Source organism: Mixophyes fleayi, chromosome 2, assembly GCF_038048845.1.
Source record: "Mixophyes fleayi isolate aMixFle1 chromosome 2, aMixFle1.hap1, whole genome shotgun sequence".
Taxonomy (NCBI): domain Eukaryota; kingdom Metazoa; phylum Chordata; class Amphibia; order Anura; family Limnodynastidae; genus Mixophyes; species Mixophyes fleayi.
Window position 1 is genome coordinate 362689850 of NC_134403.1, and position 18422 is coordinate 362708271.

General features: G+C 44.3%; 1 protein-coding gene across 1 annotated transcript in view; it reads left to right on the plus strand.

Annotated features, from left to right (window-relative positions):
- Nucleotides 1–870: 870 nt before the first annotated feature.
- LOC142139570 (interferon-induced GTP-binding protein Mx3-like) overlaps nucleotides 871–18422 on the plus strand; it is a 33092-nt gene continuing 15540 nt past the window's right edge. Inside the window, exons 1-8 of the mRNA XM_075197279.1 lie at nucleotides 871–967; nucleotides 5568–5758; nucleotides 6175–6312; nucleotides 6861–7015; nucleotides 10761–10899; nucleotides 11166–11364; nucleotides 14654–14732; nucleotides 15345–15467. Of these exons, the coding sequence (XP_075053380.1) occupies nucleotides 5569–5758; nucleotides 6175–6312; nucleotides 6861–7015; nucleotides 10761–10899; nucleotides 11166–11364; nucleotides 14654–14732; nucleotides 15345–15467 (1023 nt within the window). The 5' untranslated portion in view covers nucleotides 871–967; nucleotide 5568. The remainder of the gene's footprint in view (nucleotides 968–5567; nucleotides 5759–6174; nucleotides 6313–6860; nucleotides 7016–10760; nucleotides 10900–11165; nucleotides 11365–14653; nucleotides 14733–15344; nucleotides 15468–18422) is intronic.

Here is an 18422-nt window from a genome sequence, read left to right on the forward strand (position 1 = left end):
AAACCCATATTGTCCCAGTCTAAATACATTTGCAATTTGTGTCAGGAACACCCAGGGGCGCACGCAGGGTTTTTAGGTGGCGGGGGGGTTTCCCCCTCCCCCCCCCCAAAAAAGCAGCAAAAAAAAGCAATAGAGCTGCTGCGCATGTGCCCGCTCCGTTTCGGCAGCACTGTACTATACAGCAGCCGCGGCACTGTCAAAGAAGCGTCCGCGGAGGTGCTGTATACAATACAGCACTGCCGCGGATGCTTCTTTGACAGCACCACGGCTGCTGCATAGTAGAGTTCAGCTACGTGGGGCACTTCGTTACCAGAGGGGGGGAATTGCTGGAGGCCCAGAAACCCCCCCCTGCGTGCGCCCCTGACACCCTTTTGTGTTCATCTAATCTTAAAACAATGATCCAACTTGATGCAATGCTTTATAAGTAAAGTTTTCTGAATAAGCTGGAGCACGAATAAGAAGTGAATATATCTGTGCGGAATTTGTATGTTCTCCCCGTGTTTGCATGGGTTTCCTCCAGGTGCTCCGGTTTCCTCACACACTCGAAAAACACAATAGTAGCTTAATTATCTGCTATTAAATTGCCCTTAGTCTCTCTCGGTCTGTGTGTGTATGTTAAGGGATTTAGATTGTAAGCTCCAATGGGCCAGGACTGATGTGAGTGAGTTCTCTGTACAGCGCTGCGGAATTAGTGGCGCTATATAAATAAATAGAAGATGATGATGATGATTGTGATGATGAATATGAAACTGGCCGAATAAGAAGGTAATGGAAAATAAGTATCTGTTCTTACAGATGTTGTAGTTTCAGTTTTGATTTCTCAGAAATGTGCTCTCCTCCTCCTCCTATATCCTCCATCCCATCTATATAAATATGCTGTGTCTTTCGCTGTGCTCTTGTTGGACTCTGATATCCTGCAGCATCACACAGCCTGATATTCAGAGGGAGAACTCAACACATTAGACAGGTGAGATGGGAGATTTATTACTAAGCTTATATCTATCCTAGCACTAAATAATTGAATAATAAATCTGTTACTCTGAGATGTTTTGTTTATGTGTTTATATAACTTAAAACCCAGAAGCCGCAGACACGATTTGCTCAGATTTGCTATGCTACAGGTTTTAAGGGAACACTATCAAAACTGAGCACTGTATATTTTAATGTAAGCTTAGGGTCCCCATATGTAAATGAGAAGGAATGCAGGTAGGCAGACACTTGATAAGGGGCATGTGGAGTACTCAATTACTCAATGGTGAGGAGGGAGCAAGTGGGCACAATGAAATTTGGAGGTGGGGCACAAGCATGTAATGAGGGGGCTGTGCGGGACACAGGTAGGTGATGATAGGGCTGGGTTTGGCACAAGTAGGTGATGAGAGGGCTGGGTGGGACACAGGTAGGTGATGAGAGGGTTGGGTGGTACACAGGTAGGCGATGAGAGGGCTGGGTGGGGCACAAGCATGTAATGAAGGGGCTGTGTGGGACACAGGTAGGTGATGAGAGGGCCGTGTGGGACACAGGTAGGTGATGAGAGGGCTGCACGGGACACAGGTAGGTGATGAGAGGGCTGCGCGGGACACAGGTAGGTGATGAGAGGGCTGGGTGGAACACAGGTAGGTGATGAGAGGGCTATGTGGGGCACAGGTAGGTGATGAGAGGGCTGGGTGGGGCACAAGCATGTAATGAGCAGGCTATGTGGGACCCAGGTAGGTGATGAGTGGGCTGGGTGGGGCACAAGTAGGTGATGAGAGGGCTAGGTGGGACACAGGTAGGTGATGAGAGGGTTGGGTGGGACACAGGTAGGTGATGAGAGGGCTGGGTGGGGCACAAGCATGTAATGAAGGGGCTGTGTGGGACACAGGTAGGTGATGAGAGGGCTGTGTGGGACACAGGTAGGTGATGAGAGGGCTGCGCAGGACACAGGTAGGTGATGAGAGGGCTGGGTGGGACACAGGTAGGTGATGAGAGGGCTGGGTGGGGCACAGGTAGGTGATGAGAGGGCTGGGTGGGGCACCAGCATGTAATGAGCGGGCTATGTGGGACACAGGTAGGTGATGAGAGGGCTGGGTGGGGCACAAGTAGGTGATGAGAGGGTTGGGTGGGGCACAAGTGTGTAATGAGGGGCTATGTGGGATACAGGTAGGTGATGAGAGGGCTGGGTGGGACACAGGTAGGTGATGAGAGGGCTGGGTGGGGCACAAGCATGTAATGAGGGGGCTATGTGGGATACAGGTAGGTGATGAGAGGGCTGGGTGGGACACAGGTAGGTGATGAGAGGGCTATGAGGGGCACAGGTAAGTGATGAGAGCGCTGGGTGGAGCACAAGTAGGTGATGAGAGGGCTGGGTGGGACACAGGTAGGTGATGAGAGGGCTGGGTGGGGCACACGCAAGCAATGAGGGGGCTGTGTGGGGCACTGGTAGGTGATGATAGGGCTGGGTGGGACACAGGTAGGTGATGATAGGGCTGGATAGGACACAGGTAGGTGATGAGAGGGCTGGGTGGGACACAGGTAAGTGCTGAGAGGGCTGGGTGGGGCACAAGTATGTGAGGAGGGGGCTGGGTGGGACACAGGTAGATGGTGATAGGGCTGGGTGGGACACAGGTAGGTGATGAGAGGGCTGGGTGGGACACAGGTAGGTGATGAGAGGGCTGCGTGGGACACAGGTAGGTGATGAGAGGGCTGTGCGGGACACAGGTAGACGATGAGAGGGCTGCACGGGACACAGGTAGGTGATGAGAGGGCTGGGTGGGGCACAAGCATGTAATGAGCGGGCTATGTGGGACACAGGTAGGGGATGAGAGGGCTGGGTGGGGCACAAGTAGGTGATGAGAGGGTTGGGTGGGGCACAAGTGTGTAATGAGGGGGCTATGTGGGACACAGGTAGGTGATGAGAGGGCTGGGTGGGACACAGGTAGGTGATGAGAAGGCTATGTGGGGCACAGGTAGGTGATGAGAGGGCTGGGTGGGGCACAAGCATGTAATGAGGGGGCTATGTGGGACACAGGTAGGTGATGAGAGGGCTGGGTGGGACACAGGTAGGTGATGAGAGGGCTATGTGGGGCACAGGTAGGTGATGAGAGGGCTGGGTGGGGCACAAGTAGGTGATGAGAGAGCTGGATGGGACAAAAGCGTGTAATGAAAGGGCTATGAGGGACACAGGTAGGTGATGAGAGGGCTGGGTGGGGCACAAGTGTGTAATGAGGGGACTATGTGGGACACAGATAGGTGATGAGAGGGCTGGGTGGGGCACAAGTAGGTGATGAGGGGGCTGGGTGGTACACAGGTAGGGGATGAGAGGGCTGGGTGGGGCACACGCAAGCAATGAGGGGGCTGTGTGGGGCACTGGTAGGTGATGATAGGGCTGGGTGGGACACAGGAAGGTGATGATAGGGCTGGATAGGACACAGGTAGGTGATGATAGGGCTGGGTGTGGCACAAGTAGGTGATGAGAGGGCTGGGTGGGACACAGGTAGGTGATGAGAGGGTTGGGTGGGACACAGGTAAGTAATGAGGATGAGAGAGCTGGGTGGGACAGAGGTAGGTGATGAGAGGGCTGGGTGGGACACAGGTAAGTGATGAGAGGGTTGGGTGGGACACAGGTAGGTGATGAGAGGGCTGGGTGGGACACAGGTAGGTGATGAGAGGGCTGGGTGGGACACAGGTAAGTGATGAGAGGGTTGGGTGGGACACAGGTAGGTGATGAGAGGGCTGGGTGGGACACAGGTAGGTGATGAGAGGGCTGGGTGGGGCACAAGCATGTAATGAGGGGGCTGGGTGGGACACAGGTAGGTGATGAGAGGGCTGAGTGGGGCACAAGCATGCAATGAGGGGGCTATGTGGGACACAGATAGGTGATGAGGGGGCTGGGTGGGGCACAAGTAGGTGATTAGAGAGCTGGATGGGACACAGGTAGGTGATGAGAGAGTTGGGTGGGACACAGGTAAGTGATGAGAGAGCTGGGTGGGACACAGGTAGGTGATGAGAGGGCTGGGTGGGACACAGGTAGGTGGTGATAGGGCTGGGTGGGACACAGGTAGGTGATGAGAGGGCTGGGTGGGACACAGGTAGGTGATGAGAGGGCTGGGTGGGACACAGGTAGGTGATGAGAGGGCTGGGTGGGGCACATGTATGTGATGAGAGGGCTGGGTGGGACACAGGTAGGAGATGAGAGGGCTGGGTGGGGCACAGGTAGGTGATGAGAGGGCTGGGTAGGACACAGGTAGGTGATGAGGGGGCTGGGTGGGGCACAAGTAGGTGATGAGGGGGCTGGGTGGGGCACAAGTAGGTGATGAGGGGGCTGGGTGGAGCACAAGTAGGTGATGAGAGGGCTGAGTGGGGCACAAGCATGCAATGAGGGGACTATGCGGGGCAGAGGTAAGACTGGGCATGTGAGCAGAGAATGGTGAGGAGGCGGCATGCAGGGTATGGAATGGTGAGAAGGGGGGCATGTGCGGTACAATGAACCAGGGAAATCAACATCTGGGGCACAAGCAGGCAAGGATAGGGCTTGTGTTATAGAGACTTGTGAGTAAGGTGCATGTGGAGTAAAAAATGGTGAGAATGGGCGGATGTGGGGTAAAATGAAGTAAGGAGGGGGCATATATGGCACAAGCCAATGATCAGAGAAGGGGAGCATGCGGGGACAGAATGGTGAAGAGGGAGCATGGGAGGCACAGGTAGGTGTGGAGAAGATCATGTGGGGCATAGGCTGGTGATGAGGGGTATATAGTGTACACACTGGTAAGGGGAATGATGGCACAAGTTACAATGGAGAGGGGCATGTGGATTACAGACAGTTGAGGAGAGGGGCAAATGAGTTAGAGACAGGTGAGAAGTAGGTATGTGGGGTTTAAAATAAGACTTTTGTGCTTTTTAGTATGTGCTACAACCTATAGAAAATGTACTAGAAGGTGAAGTAATTGGTCGCTTTTTCATTAAACAAACCTCAATCATATTTTGTTAGTTATAGGTAAAATATACTCCTAAAATTCCCTCTGCTGTTGTGAACATTCCGATGCTCTGATTGGTTACAGGTTATTCTATCTCCACCCACTTCAAGACTGGAGACATGTGAATGAGCAGGAGATGAAATTAATAACAGAAAGATGCTCTGTCACTAAGCAAAAGCACTTTAAGAATACCATAGGGTGGCCTAAAAAGAGATTACCTCCGTTTCTGGAAAATGAATCGTTAAAAAAAGTTATAAACAAATACAGAACAATTTAATTTAATTTAATTTAGTATATGGCTATCCTGTAGTTTACAGTGGTACCAAGTTGCTTGTTATCAATAAAGTGTATGAAATGTCTTTAAAAACACTAATGTTAACTGTGGCATAGGCTACATTATTGCAAGACCCACCAGACTGAAAAGTAAGGCCGTTATAATGCATAGTGTCTAAGCTATGTTGTTAGTGAATTGACATGATTCCGGGGTTTTGTGGCATCCCCACAATATGATGTGACCACGCCCCTTTCTCATGCACACTTTGTACCGTATCATCCATCATAAATGTTGATGATGAGAAATAGGATGCACTGCATTATATATTTTTCTTCTTACAGGATGTCTAACTACTTGCATGACACCTATGAGGAGAAGATCCGCCCATGTATTGATCTCATTGACTCGTTGAGGTCACTGGGGGTGGAGAAGGATCTGGCGTTACCGGCGATCGCAGTCATCGGTGATCAGAGTTCCGGGAAAAGTTCTGTTTTGGAGGCTCTGTCTGGGGTCACTCTCCCCAGAGGCAGCGGTGAGAACCTTGTTTTTATCCTCTTCAGTATGCAACATGCCAAGTTCATGCAATTTATGTTGTTAACTTTGTATTCAAGGCAGAAAAACCTTATTTTTTCCATATGATTTCTCCAGTGGACATGAGACATAGAGAAATACAGATATATGAACAAGTCTGCAGAGGGGCTTTGCTAAAAGGTTTGACCCTCATATTGCCAAATGCAATGGTGGCCACTAGTGTGATCTTTGTGTACTAAATTGCCCCTGCTGCTGCCCTTATCTCTATGAGCAACTTGAGGGACATATCGGTTTACGTAGAAGTGAGCTATAGACATCTTATCTATTCCATGGGATTATGTTCTATTCTTGTTCTATGACAAATCAAATGATGGAACTATGATTCTTGATCATTTCAGACCCCTTCTTGTTTTGCAGGGATTGTCACCAGATGTCCCTTAGAGCTTAAACTTGTGAAAGGTAAAAAAGATTCCGAATGGAAGGGAAAAATCAGCTATTTAACAATCAACCAGGAGCTGGAGAATCCTATGCAGGTGGAGAAGGAAATCATGAAAGGTTAGTGATATAAGCACCTCCTGCTTGTTATCTTGCCGTGTCCTGTGTTGTGGGTAGAAGGATCATTTGTCAAAAACAAATGAGAACTATTTAATTGTGAGTGTCTGCTTATGAAAGTTTATGCAATTATTTATGGGAATAATAAAACAATAGTGGAAAAGAGAGTAGAAAATAAACTCTGGTAACTGGAGTGGGGTCCATATTAGAACCCCTGAGAACACTACACCATTCACCATCAGGACACCCAAGAGGAATGTGAGGCCCCAGGACAGCAACTTTTTGGGGCCCCTTCCATAGCCTCCAAAGGGTTTGTGGTTTCTACCACTATACAGGCAGGCCAGGGCTCCCAGTCAGGCCCAAGCCCCATGTACCTGCCCCCCCCCCCTCTCGGGAACCCTGTTCATCAAGCCCCCTGGGTGGGACCTTCAGTCAGACATGGCTTCACCTAAAGCCATGCAACCAAATGGACGTAACATATAAATAGATTTTACCTGGGGGTTCCCCCCAATACTTTAACTAATGTTGCTTTGCCTCTTTTTCATTTGCAGCTCAGGATGCAATGGCTGGTCCAGGTGTGGGGATCAGTTCTGAGCTTATAAGCCTTGAGGTGACCTCTCCTGAGATTCCTGATCTGACGCTAATTGATCTCCCTGGAATTGCAAGAGTGGCTGTTGGAAACCAACCAAGAGACATTGGAGACAAGGTGAGATGTTAAACTATGGTAAAGATCTATTCTGGAAAATGTTGGTGTTGCATGTTTCCAATCAGCATCTGAAGGGTCTGGTAACTGATATAGAAAGTTGTAGAGCACACATAGATATACGTCACACATAGATATACGTCACACACAGATATACGTCACACAGATATACGTCACACATAGATATACGTCACATATAGATATACGTCACACACAAATATACGTCACACACAGATATACGTCACATATAGATATACGTCACACTCAGATATACGTCACACACAGATATACGTCACACACAGATATACGTCACATATAGATATACGTCACAAACAGATATACGTCACACAGATATACGTCACACATAGATATACGTCACACACAGATATACGTCACACACAGATATACGTCACACAGATATACGTCACACATAGATATACGTCACACACAGATATACGTCACACATAGATATACGTCACACATAGATATACGTCACACACAGATATATACGTCACACATAGATATACGTCACACATAGATATACGTCACACACAGATATACGTCACACAGATATACGTCACACATAGATATACGTCACATATAGATATACGTCACACACAGATATACGTCACACACAGATATACGTCACACATAGATATATGTCACTCATAGATATACGTCACACACAGATATACGTCACACATAGATATACGTCACACACAGATATACGTCACATATAGATATACGTCACACACAGATATACGTCACACATAGATATACGTCACACACAGATATACGTCACATATAGATATACGTCACACATAGATATATGTCACACATAGATATATGTCACACAGATATACGTCACACATAGATATACGTCACACACAGATATACGTCACACATAGATATACGTCACACATAGATATACGTCACACATGGATATACGTCACACATAGATATACGTCACACATAGATATATGTCACACAGATATACGTCACACATAGATATACGTCACACACAGATATACGTCACACATAGATATACGTCACACACAGATATACGTCACACATAGATATACGTCACACACAGATATACGTCACACATAGATATACGTCACACATAGATATACGTCACACACAGATATACGTCACACATAGATATACGTCACACATAGATATACGTCACACACAGATATACGTCACACACAGATATACGTCACACACAGATATACGTCACACATAGATATACGTCACACATAGATATACGTCACACACAGATATACGTCACACATAGATATACGTCACACACAGATATACGTCACACAGATATACGTCACACAGATATACGTCACACATGGATATATGTCACACACAGATATACGTCACACAGATATACGTCACACAGATATACGTCACACATAAATATATGTCACATATAGATATACGTCACACACAGATATACGTCACACATAGATATACGTCACACACAGATATACGTCACACATAGATATACGTCACACATAGATATACGTCACACACAGATATACGTCACACATAGATATACGTCACATATAGATATACGTCACACACAGATATATACGTCACACACAGATATATGTCACACATGGATATACGTCACATATAGATATACGTCACACACAGATATACGTCACACACAGATATATACGTCACACATAGATATATGTCACTCATAGATATACGTCACACATAGATATACGTCACACTTAGATATATGTCACTCATAGATATACGTCAGCTTTCAAGACTTCTGGTTATTATATCTTATCTGACATTTTGGCACAAAATACCAACATTTGTATTGTAAAATTGTACTCTTCAACAGTATGTCCAGGTAGCTCAACCATTACTGTTCAGCAATAATATCATCACATTAACAATGGAAACATACATTTACCTTGCACAAATGCAATCTAACAGAGGTACTTTAATTATAACTTTCAGTTGCAATCTCCAGTAACTATAGTTATGCAGTATATATTAGCATTTCATTATTTAACAAAACAAAATCAGTTTTCATTACCTCATTTGCCATCCTATGATGTCTCATCATACTACATCATGTATAACACACTTTATCAGGAAAAACCTCATCTCCTCTACACTACCTCCCACATAGGAGGGGTGGGAGGTAGTGTAGAGGAGATGCGATCTCATATATAACACCAAAATGATTGAACAACTGGGCATGTCCATAATAACTGCCAGAAAGTACATACGGGGTCTCTGCACTTAGGACACTCAGAGGAGGTGCAAAGTCTCATCATGTGAAGGCTAGAGGGGGTTAAATGCACTCTATGTAATATATATATATAAATGTATTTGTTGGAACTTGAGACATGAGGTTGCATTTTTTTGTACCCCCTATCGCCAAGCTCCATTCGTCCTCTGAAAGGACGCCCAGATCAGTCTCCCATTTATTTCTCAACTGTTCCAATCCTCTCGGAGACACCTGAGTCAGTAATGTGGAATACAACACTGATATTAATTTACAGGAACCTAGAGAACCCATCACATTTTTTAAAGGGGAGTCTAGGATCTGTGGCTGCTCTCTAGAAAATTAAGCGTTAATGGCATGCCTCAATTGCAGATATCTGAAGAACCGGGAGTTAGGTAACTGGTAAGCGGACTTTAGTTGCTCAAATGATCTTAAGTGACCATCTATATGTATTTGACCAATAGTATGCACTCCCGCTTTTATCCACATCATTGTATCTTCTAACTTCACCAATTCCCCAAAATCAGAATTATGCCACAGGCGGAAGTCTGGATCCAGCCCTTAGCCTCCCAAGAGCGCATGTGCCACTGACCATATCATTGAGACCTGTCTTATAATTGGAGCCACCGTACTTGGTTTGTGTTGGATCAAAAGAACCTGTAGTGGTTCAAGGGAGGGATCGGTCTTCTTGCCCAAAAAGTGTCACCAAGCTACACTTCTTAGTGACAACATGCAAGTAAGCCTCTTTAAATGGAGAATAGACTTCTGGGTAATGTGGTTTAGAAATGTTAAAGCGTACGATTTTACAGCACAGAAGAAGCAATTGTGATCGGGCCAAGTATAGAGCCCTACAATTGTAGTTTTATGGTTGTATTCAATTAATATTATAATTTTGTTAAAATCTTTCCTTGAGCTTTGCTATTGGGCGATATATTCTCTAGTTATAGAAATCATATACAGTATATAAACAATACCAGAAAAGCGATAATATAAAAAGAGCAATCTGGCTGGTTCATAACGTCAATCTCAAAGAACACTAGACCAATAAGGACAAGATAATATAGCAGCACGGTGGCTTAGTGCTTAGCACTTCTGCCTCACAGCACTGGGGTCATGAGTTCGATTCCCGACCATGGCCTTATCTGTGTGGAGTTTGTATGTTCTCCCCGTGTTTGCATGGGTTTCCTCAGGGTGCTCCGGTTTCCTCCCACACTCCAAAACATACTACTAGGTTAATTGGCTGCTATCAAATTAACCCTAGTGTCTCTCTGTCTGTCTGTCTGTATGTGTGTGTTAGGAAATTTTGACTGTAAGCCCCAATGGGGCAGGGACTGATGTGAGTGAGTTCTCTGTACAGCGCTGCTGAATGAGTGGCGCTATATAAATAAATGATGATGATGATAATATACAACAAATAGGAATAATGAATGGTAAACAATACTCGATGGCTGGATTCTATACGTTACCTGTAACATATTATGTTTACAGATCAAAAGGCTCATCAAAAAGTATATTGAGAAACAGGAAACGATCTGCTTGGTGGTGGTTCCGTGCAATGTGGACATTGCCACCACAGAAGCTCTAGACATGGCTCGTGAGGTGGATCCTGGTGGAGAGAGAACTGTGGGTGAGTTCAAAGATCATCTCATATTTTCTCTGGAACAACGGTGGGGAAAAAACATGGGGACCCTACGGTATAGGGACCCTCAAGAGAAGTTTCTCAGGCAGCTATAACAGGAAGACTTTTCCGTTGAGCCTGTAGCGAAGCGCATGCTTTCAGATATAGCTGGTTAACGGATGCTTTGAGTTCATTGAGGAACACGTTTTATGTCCAGTATTGTCACAAGGGATCATTTCATCATTACTAAAATGATTTCCTTTAATCTGCTGCAGGAATTCTAACTAAACCGGATTTAATTGACAAGGGCACAGAGGAGACTATTGTTAACATAGTAAATAATAACATTATCCACCTGAAGAAAGGTTACATGATCGTTAAATGCCGAGGTCAGCAGGAGATCCAGGACAGGCTCTCATTGAAGGAAGCTATTGAGAAGGAGAAGACTTTTTTTGAAGATCATGAACATTTTTGGTGAGTTTCTCTGTAAAATCTTTTGCTTTATACATATATTCATGATGAGAGGGGTCATTGATGAACCAAACCTACTTTTTAGTTTGCCTAACTGTCCGCCAAGTGCATTTCCAGGTCCCTGCAGAGATCCCATCCTTTAGAAACACCCCTGTTGAAGAGGCATGCACCTCCATGTGCAGGGTTGTAGATATTCTGGAAAACACCCATGGTGGAATCAGTAAAAACATCACTGGCTACTTCCACTCTAAGATAACCCCCTTCATTAAACGTTTTCTCACTCCTTGTTTTAACCATATCAATATTGTGTATTTGAAGGCTTTCTAATTGCACTTAGCAAGAAATGCCCCCAATCCACGCATTCCATTGTGACGGGCAAACTTCAGATGCCTGGCCATCGTGGCTTTAAATCCATGCACTTACCTGTAAAAACATACGAATTTGTTAAAAAATTAATGCGTGATGTAGCTAAACAGCATTTGCTTTGTAATTTTGCACTTTATCACATCATCCTTAATATTGGAATCTTATTCACTTCTTCGTATTCAACAAAGTAATTAGTAGCGTCATTTATAGGCACACTAATCCTATTTTGTTGTATTTTTCAATGTAAATATTCTGATACATGTAGAAAAAATAAAATATCTTATTTTTAGTATTTCGTATTAGTTAAAAGAGTTAGTTAATAGGAATCCTCTTGTTTATAACACAATCTATAATAAACAATATCAGAAAAACAGAGGACTGATATATCTTCGGACACAAATCCATTTGTTTGCTGTATCATGTTCAGAAATGGACCTTACAGCGATGAGCACAATTGCACGGGGGTCGGGAAGGGCGGACGATTGTAGGCCATATACAGTAGGGAGTGGCGAGGGCGTGCTGAAGCAGATGTGGCTTATTCAAGTCCCGTGTTTCTCGAAAGTACGTTTATCATTTTCAGCAGCAACAGATCAGGTGTAAGTGCCGACTGATAGTGATGACGGACATGGCATAGTCTTTAAAACTACACATACGCGTACCACTAGCTAGCACAATAAGTAAGGTAAAAACTATAAAAACACATTGGACCTGATTCATTAAGGAAAGTAAAGCAAAAAAAATGAGCAACTTTGCACCTGGGCAAAACCATGTTGCATTGGAGGGGGAGGTAAATTAAAAATGTGGGGACAGATTTATAGTTGGGGTAGGACATGTCCTAGATCAACTTTAAATTTCAGTGTACAAATAAAGCTATCAAGTATTTGTGTGCTACATGAAAAAACAGCCAGTATTTATCTTATGTACAAAATAATAAACTAATTTGCACCCCTTGCATTGTAACATGGTTTTGTCCAGAAATAAACTTACTCCTTTTTTTGGCTTACTTTCCTTAGTGAATCAGGCCCTTTGTGTATATACACTAGGCATTAAGAACATTCTTATTTATATATTTATTGTTAAAAATACATTTTGTGTTACTAATATGTTTTATTAATGTTTATAGTATTAAGAGTTGTTGATTTGTTTTATAAAATATTTTTTCTTTTGCATGTGACTTTATATTGTGACTATGCTGCAGTCTGTCCTGTCTGTCTACATACGTCAAGTAACATTTAGCCAAAGTGCACTTATATACCCAGATTCAAATGGAGACGTATAATGGGATCCGCTTGTATTTGAATATGGTCAAAAATACGTTCAGGTTCCATGCTCGGTTATTAAACGCAAGTTGCGTGCCGGCTGTGTCCAAGATGAATGGGGGCCCATAGTGTCAGAAAATAGAGGAACAGAATAAACAACAGTTAAGAATAAGGAAGAGACAAATGTATGAAACATTAATAACAGGATCTTTATTAGCATCTGTGAAACAGTTATTAAACCGACTGGCAGAACCTTTTCACTAGACTGCCATTGTTTGTGTCCCTCTGCTATAACCCCCAGGTATTATCACAAAGCCTTCCTGTGTATCTTATTCATGAAAACCTCCCAACATATAGAATATTTTCAGGACAGTGTGCACACACTCGAAGGGCAATTGGTCATGCCACATGGAACGGTCATGCCATATTGGTGGTGTGCCACCTCCCACCCTTTCCCTCACCTAAAACCAGCTCTTCAATGCGACACGCACATGACATGAGTGGATGTGAGCAGCCCATGTTTAATCAGTGCCCTCTTCAGCCAGGTATGCCCGGTTGAAACCGATTGTAATAAATAGTCATCATCATCATTTATTTATATAGCGCCAACATATTCCATAGCGCTTTACAATTGGGGATTTGGTTGTGGGTATCAAGCCCATTTAATGGCTGCCCCTGCTGCACTTATGCTTCTCCTGCTCTCCGCTCACCTCATGCTTATTTTAGTACCAGAACCTGGCATTAGTGGGCTTTGGACTCTATTTACTAAAAGGTGTCGATAGAACTTGGTTTCTATCTCTGCTTAGCTCCACCACATATGGATTAAATTTTTCTGGGGCAGCTGAGTGATACACAGCACCCAGGCGACCCGTGCCAGCCGCGGAAAGAGGAGTCTTACCCCTTTTGCCAGCCAGCCTTGCATGCATCTGTGCATGCGTGACCCAGCTTTGCCAGTTCAAACGTGCGCAGAGGCACTGGGAGCTGTGACATGTTCTTCCAATGCCACCTTAAAAAATAAAAAAAAATTATTTCTTTTTTTTTTTACAATTTTTTTAAAATAATATTTTAATAACATTCCCAAATTTTAAAAATTCATTATTTAAATAAATAAAGCATTTATTCATCTATTATCTCTTGCTATCTTCATCCTGACACTGCGATAGCGGTAGAAGGACATAATCTTCCCCATCCTTTGATAGGAGAAACATTAGCTGAAAAAAACCCCTGTCCAGGTTTTCTCCACAGTTAACCCTTTGATAAATAGCTATAAGCGCTAACTCCAGTAAATACACCAATTTTCGCCAGAGAAACTACTTTTCTCGCTTTGATAAATAGGTCTGTTTCATTGATCTCTAAAAATATATATCACAAGCTGTTATCCATGGCACATTTTCTAAGAGGTGAAATGATGCCTCTGATGTATATCTAGGCAAGCAGTTCAACCTGCAATAGAACTTCTGATGCTGGCAGCAGAGTGGATATTTTTAATAGTTAATTACATTTTTTATTTAATGTTATGAATTGCATTACGGACCATGTAAAAATGTACTTGATCTTACAACACCCACAACACATTACAATTAATGTTTACTCACTGCCCTGAAAAAGGCCCTCATTACCTGTAATGATGCATCCGGTCCTTTAATTGTTTTATTTCATTCCTGCAGCGATCTTCTGAGTGAAGAGAAGGCCACGGTCCCCTTTCTAGCACAAAGACTCACAACGGAACTGGTGGAGCACATCAATGTAAGTTGGCCGTATTATTGTGATGTATTATTATTATTATTATCATGATGTCTTAGTCCTATTATTATTATTATTATTATTATTATTATTGTGATGTCTCTGTCTGACTTCTCTAACTGTGCCCTGGAGGACTCTGCCTTTTGGACACAAATCAAAGAGTTACAGGGACCATAAGATCCGACTGCTCAACCTGACCCCCAAGCTGCCGTAACTTACCATGCACGTTCCGTTAACTCTCATATAATCATCATCATCACCATTTATTTATATAGCACCACTGATTCTGCAGCGCTGTACAGAGAACTCATTCACATCAGTCCCTGCCCCATTGGAGCTTACAGTCTAAATTCCGTAACATACACACACAGACAGAGGGACAGAGAGAGACTAGGGTCAATTTTGATAGCAACCAATTAACCTACCAGTATGTTTTTGGAGAGTGGGAGGAAACCGGAGCACCCGGAGGAAACCCACGCAAACACGCGAACATACAAACTCCACACAGATAAGGCCATGGTTGGGAATTGAAGTCATGACCCCAGCGCTGTGAGGCAGAAGTGCTAACCACTTAGCCACCGTCTCTGTAATAACAACATTTTCTCTCACTCTTAGAAATCACTTCCCACTCTGGAGGATCAGATTAAAAACAAACTTCACATAACAAAAGATGAGCTAGATCGGTGTGGAAAAGGGGTACCCGAGGACGAAAGCGACAAAATCACCTTCCTGGTAGAGGTAAGTGAGTCAATAACAAAAAGTAAGTCAAAGCTGGCTAGTTAAAATACAAAAGAAACTAAACAGCAATTGAACATATTGTTGTATAAGCCTGCACTATCCAGAATCTTATTGGTCCCCCTTCCCCCAGTTAAACAAATGAGGTGCAGATTATAGATTAGATCTGCAGAGCGTCACCGTATTCCTACTAGAGATGAGCGGGCTCGGATATCTGAAATCCGAGCCCACCCGAACATTGCCGATCCGAGTCGGATCCGAGACAGATCCGGGTATTGGCGCCAAATTCAAATATGAAACTGAGGCTCTGACTCATAATCCCGTTGTCGGATCTCGCGATACTCGGATCCTATAAATTCCCCGCTAGTCACCGCCATCTTCACTCGGGCATTGATCAGGGTAGAGGGAGGGTGTGTTAGGTGGTCCTCTGTCCTGGTAGATCTCGTGCTGTGCTGTGCTGTGCTGTGCTGTGCTTTGCTGTGCTGTGCTGTGCTGTGCTGTGCTGTGCTGTGTTCTGCAGTATCAGTCCAGTGGTGCTGTGTGCTGTGCTCTGTCCTTCTGAGGTCAGTGGTGCTGCTGGGTCCAGTGCTGTGTCCTGTTCAGTCCAGTGGTGCTGTGTCCTGTGCTCTGTGCTTCTAAGGGCATAGTTATTTCCCCAATATTCCCCTGTGTTTAAAAAAATTAAAAAAAGTTATTTAAAAAAATACCAAAAACTAATTTAATTTTTTTTAATTACCACAAAATTTGCACAACCAATCCTGCAGTATAAGCCCATTGGTACTGCAATATTACCAAGTTCACACATTCAGCAGTAAAAGTCCAGTGGTACTGCAATATTACAAAGTTTACACATTCTGCAGTATCAGTCCAGTGGTGCTGTGTCCTGTGCTCTGTCCTGCTGAGTTCCGTAGTGCTGCTGGGTCCTGTGCCGTGTCCTGTTCAGTCCAGTGGTGCTGTGTCCTGTGCTCTGTGCTTCTAAGGGCATAGTTATTTCCCCATTATTCCCAAGTTTTTAAAAAATAAAAAAAAAGTAAAAAAAAATAAAAAATTAAAAAAAAAAAAAATATATAATAATTATTATAACCAAATTTGCAAAACCAATCCAGCAGTATAAGTCCATTGGTACTGCAATATTACAAAGTTCACACATTCTGCAGTATCAGTCCAGTGGTGCTGTGTCCTGTGCTCTGTCCTGCTGAGTTCCGTAGTGCTGCTGGGTCCTGTGCCGTGTCCTGTTCAGTCCAGTGGTGCTGTGTCCTGTGCTCTGTGCTTCTAAGGGCATAGTTATTTCCCCATTATTCCCAAGTTTTTTAAAAATAAAAAAAAAGTAAAAAAAAAAAAAAAATTAAAAAAAAAAAAAATATATAATAATTATAACCAAATTTGCAAAACCAATCCAGCAGTATAAGTCCATTGGTACTGCAATATTACCAAGTTCACACATTCTGCAGTATCTTGTGCTACATATAATGGAGACCAAAAATTTGGAGGATAAAGTAGGGAAAGATCAAGACCCACTTCCTCCTAATGCTGAAGCTGCTGCCACTAGTCATGACATAGACGATGAAATGCCATCAACGTCGTCTTCCAAGCCCGATGCCCAATCTCGTAGTACCGGGCATGTAAAATCCAAAAAGCCCAAGTTAAGAAAAAGTAGCAAAAAGAGAAACTTAAAATCATCTGAGGAGAAACGTAAAGTTGCCAATATGCCATTTACGACACGGAGTGGCAAGGAACGGCTTAGGCCCTGGCCCGTGTTCATGACTAGTGGTTCAGCTTCACCCACGGATCTTAGCCCTCCTCCTCCTCCCCCCCCTACAAAAAATTGAAGAGAGTTATGCTGTCAGCAACAAAACAGCAAACAACTCTGCCTTCTAAAGAGAAATTATCACAAATCCACAAGGCGAGTCCAAGGGTGTTGGTGGTTGTCAAGCCTGACCTTCCCATCACTGTACGGGAAGAGGTGGCTCGGGAGGAGGCTATTGATGATGTAGCTGGCGCTGTGGAGGAACTTGATGATGAGGATGGTGATGTGGTTATTGTAAATGAGGCACCAGGGGGGGAAACAGCTGATGTCCATGGGATGAAAAAGCCCATCGTCATGCCTGGTCAGAAGACCAAAAAATACACCTCTTCGGTCTGGAGTTATTTTTATCCAAATCCAGACAACCAATGTATGGCCATATGTAGCTTATGTAAAGCTCAAATAAGCAGAGGTAAGGATCTTGCCCACCTAGGAACATCCTCCCTTATACGTCACCTGAATAACCTTCATAGTTCAGTGGTTAGTTCAGGAACTGGGGCTAGGACCCTCATCGGTACAGGGACACCTAAATCCCGTGGTCCAGTTGGATACACACCAGCAACACCCTCCTCGTCAACTTCCTCCACAATCTCCATCAGATTCAGTCCTGCAGCCCAAGTCAGCAGCCAGACTGAGTCCTCCTCAATACGGGATTCATCCGAGGAATCCTGCAGCGGTACGCCTACTACTGCCACTGCTGCTGTTGCTGCTGTTAGTCGGTCATCTTCCCAGAGGGGAAGTCGTAAGACCGCTAAGTCTTTCACAAAACAATTGACCGTCCAACAGTCGTTTGCCATGACCACAAAATACGATAGTAGTCACCCTATTGCAAAGCGTATAACTGCGGCTGTAACTGCAATGTTGGTGTTAGACGTGCGCCCGGTGTCCGCCATCAGTGGAGTGGGATTTAGAGGGTTGATGGAGGTATTGTGTCCCCGGTACCAAATCCCGTCGAGATTCCACTTCACTAGGCAGGCGATACCAAAAATGTACAGAGAAGTACGATCAAGTGTCCTCAGTGCTCTAAAAAATGCGGTTGTACCCACTGTCCACTTAACCACGGACATGTGGACAAGTGGTTCTGGGCAAACGAAGGACTATATGACTGTGACAGCCCACTGGGTAGATGCATCCCCTTCCGCAGCAACAGCAAC